Source organism: Apaloderma vittatum, unplaced genomic scaffold (assembly GCF_000703405.1).
Source record: "Apaloderma vittatum isolate BGI_N311 unplaced genomic scaffold, ASM70340v1 scaffold7719, whole genome shotgun sequence".
Classification (NCBI taxonomy): domain Eukaryota; kingdom Metazoa; phylum Chordata; class Aves; order Trogoniformes; family Trogonidae; genus Apaloderma; species Apaloderma vittatum.
The window spans coordinates 47,469-51,452 of record NW_009736919.1 but is presented as its reverse complement, the minus strand read 5'-3'; the positions used below and the strand labels follow the sequence as shown (position 1 = coordinate 51,452).

The 3,984-nt window shown below is 41.1% G+C and overlaps 1 protein-coding gene across 1 annotated transcript in view; it reads right to left on the bottom strand.

The window, feature by feature from the left end:
• SNX25 (sorting nexin 25) overlaps nt 1-3,984 on the bottom strand; it is a 73,132-nt gene that overhangs the window by 33,804 nt on the left and 35,344 nt on the right. Inside the window, exon 6 of the mRNA XM_009877136.1 lies at nt 1,576-1,757. Within this exon, the coding sequence (XP_009875438.1) occupies nt 1,576-1,757 (182 nt within the window). The remainder of the gene's footprint in view (nt 1-1,575; nt 1,758-3,984) is intronic.

Sequence of the window (3,984 nt, the reverse complement as noted above, 5' to 3'; positions counted from 1 at the left end):
CGTCCCCTTCCCCAGCAAGCCCTGGGCATTTTTCTGTGCTCAGCGTGGCCTCTGTTTCTCATCCAGACTCCCTCAGCCTCTTTCCTGGCAACAGAAGGCTGGGGACAACAGACAAGTGAAGCAGCTTTTCTACTTTCTGCACTCTCATGGGTGTGGAAGAATTCTAGGGCTTCTTCGCAGGTACGTATCAAGAGCTTAGAAGAGCCGCCCCAAAGCTTAGAAGCTGAGCAGCCTGGATCCCACTGCTTCTGCCATCACCACAACAAAGGCCTGTGCAAGGAGTATTTATTCCTATTAATAGTACCATTAATTCAATATGGAGCTGCTCATGCGCATTTTTCCAAGACGACATAACCCTGAGTCACAGCGGCTCACACTAAAAAAAATCCATCCGGTTATAAAACGTGCAACCCCAACAACACAAATTCCTTTCATTTTAATTACAATAATATTATACTTGATTATATTTCTGACCAGTCTTTGTGCCTACCCAGTACAGCTTCACTACTTGACCCCATTCCTGAACAATCTTATGTCACCACGTATCTATCCTGGAAAGTTCGTAACATCTCAGCAGGCATCAGAAGTGGCATCAGTGGCTCATGCGGTGCTGCCACATGCTTCCCGCTTTCCTTCTCTCCTTGGCACTTCTCGCTACACCCAACTTCAGGAAACAGGTCAGGACTGCCTTGGCACAATCTGTGACACACCATCTGAAATCAGGCTTTAAGTGTTGAGTCAGGGATAGGGAATTGCTCTCTTTCAGACCTTAAGAAGTACAAAACTGCATCACACAACTTTCTCTTATCTGCCACTATGTTACAATTATTATAAGGACATAATGAAAATTAAAGGTCCCTGCATGAAGAGGTAACTTCTCTTCTGCCTACATGAAAAAGACAAAGACTTCTAATTTGAACACATCAGTTACTGAGCTTGGCCCAAATGGGAGAGCAGATTACACAAAGAAGTCACTAAACTGTTAGGTAGCTGTGATTTTATTTTTATAGATGCCAGCTAATACTGTAGTTCAGAGTTGAAAGAAACACTGTTGTGACATCGAAAATAAGCATTCAACCACAGCTTTATCAAGTTTTTCCTGCAGCAACTGCCCTTAATTTTGTCAATTGCCTTCCACAAGTAAGTGTTTGCTTTTAAATAACTCAGTATTTGCAAATCCCACAGGTGTTTCCTACAGTAAGTATAACGAAGGCCAAAGAAACATTGCACACAAGTTGGTAATCTTTTATTTGAAAGCAAGTTGCTGCTTTCAGAAAGGCTGCTGCCACATCCTTATTAAGTCCCTACATGTGGTATGTCTGAAAAATCATGCATGCTTATGAGCCTCTCAATCCTTTATAAAGTTTCACAATTAGCAATATCCCAAGCTGAGCGATGACTACATCTTTTCACGTAATTCAGTGATCTTTCTCAAGATAAATAAACTACACAGCAATTAATTTGTACTTGACTCCTGGGTGGAAGGGAGGGATTAATGACAGCGAGGCTAATACAATCCAGTGCTAACACATTTAGAACGACCTTCAGCCAATGCACGTGCTCTTCAGTTTATACCTTCTGACCCTGCGGGCCCTCGCCTTCGTCAGAAACGCCATCTTCCTGCTGATCGTAAGCAGGTCCTCCCAGCAGCCTTATTCTCTTCTCACATTGCTTCTTGGCCACCGTCAGCTGATTAATATACCTTTTCACATTGCGAGCCCTCAGCAGGTCGGCTTTCATTGCTGCAGTTTCTTTTCCTTTTGAATCTAAGAATAAATCAAATTAGAGACAGTTTTTCACAACATGAACACATCATCGCACCATTGCCTCCGTGACCTGCCTGATCAAAGCATTTGCTGTTTAGGAAACAACAACGCGTGTGAATAAAGATACTGGAAAAATTGTATTTGAAAAGGAATGACAACTTTGAAACATTCCCCAATGATACCTCAACGGTTTACACAAAACAGTTCAGAAAAAAAAAAACCCTCTTTCACACATCCAGTGAAATCCGACCCCTCCAGCTCTCTTCCCATAGCTTGTTGCAACACAAAGGCTCCAGGCTTGTTCTACAGGATGTACACTTAGTGGATGGTGTTAGAAAGTTACCTACAGCCCTGGCGTACAATAACACATGGAACCCATGGCTTATGTACCATCCTGAACGTAACATTGACTACTCAGAGTCATGAGGAACTGAGCTCACTCCCCTACAGCCCAGTATCATACGCTCCCACACATCTCATTTGCCATACCCCATTTCTTGAGCCTGATGTGAACAGCATATCATACAGTATCTCCTTCAGACAACAACATTGACTGAGGCTCACTCAAAATGGGCAGATGACTAAGAAAAAACATCTTATAATACCACATCAGGCCTGCACAGTGCTGTTAAATAGTGCAGTAACATGAAGATGATAACCACTTGAATAAGACTTGGTAATAAGAGGTGCAACATTTGTGTATTTTACATTCCAGCCTCTTTAGCTAATTACCAGGGCTAAAAAAAGCAGCTGCAGACAAAGCAGATTAGAAAACCCTACGGCCTTGAAATCATTCTTATTTTATATCTGCAGAATACAACTGATTCACATTTATACACTGGTTTTATTTTCCTCTTGTTCAACGGTAATACTCCTGCTTTTGCAGGCTGCAGCTAGAGCTCAGTAGCAAAGTACCTGGCTTGTACTTGTCTCTAGATTAATTGCTCGGGGATAAAGGCAGATCTACTGTGTCTTCAAAATATCAAATGCTAGTACAGTGATGTAGATGAAAAGAGTGTTTCATTTTCAAAACTGTTGCTGGAAAGAAACAACCAGACTGTTAGGTTTGTGAATGCATGCACAGAAAAAGGAAATCTCTGAGGACTGAATTAAAATAGGTATTTTAAACGCATTTTTAAATATATTAAGATACCTTTTCTCCTTTTAGGATTGTTTTCATCCTTTTACTTCCCCCTCAAAGACACATGTAACTCCTGTATGTGACTAAGTTCTGTCACTTGTGTACTGAAGGGCAACTGAAGGTACATAGAGCTCCCCAAAGTTCTCCATGTAACATGAGTACAGATACTCTCTCAGTGTCTCTTCCCGTATTTTTTATCTCACTTTATTCACTGTATGTATTTACGTATGTTACTAAAGAATCTCCCTGAATCAAAGACCATAAGTGTTTTAATACTGTGATATTTATCATTTGCATCTTAGCTGCCACTTACTCGCTGAAGCAAATATAAAATGAGTTCACAATGAAAAGAAAAAATAAGCCATCTGTTTTCTTGGCATGTTATCTCCACAGGGAAGTCAACAGAGCATTTAATTTAGTGTTTCAGTTCCCTGACCAGAGGGACCAGTATTAATGAGAGAAAAAGAAAAAAGAACAACAAAAGGCAGGAGAAAACCTTAAGGACAAAATACCTCTCCCCATCAATTTAAAACATTTACAGCTAATACAAATATATGGACAGTAGTTTAAAGTGAAGACTAACCCAGCATTTCCCCACGTGCACTTAGGTCAAAGATGGTTTTTAAAAGTTCTCGATAGTTTAAATACTTTGAGCTCAAAACAAACTTGAGACCCCAAACTTTGAAAACCCAGGAATAGGGCTATACAACGACCATTCAACCTTCTCAAAAAGTCCCCTCCTTAGTGGGAAAAGGCATTCTTGGAGGCTCTTCAAAGTAAGCATGTCTATTTTACCCACAGTCTTACCATTCTGTGATTGCAGCAGGTCTCCAGGAGAGACTAATGAGCCCTACATCCCATCTGCTTCCCATGATTAATTACTTTATTAGCAAAGATCCTTCAAAAACTTTTGCCTCACTCAGCTCTTCATATCCATAAGGAGCCACTCCACGCAAGAAACACTTGGGGCCGAGTGATGAAGATAACGCTGCCAGTCTGTTCCTGCTCCACTGATAAACAGGACTAGTCACCACGAAAGCCTGGCAGCGACGTCCCTTCACAAATAAACAAGAGGCT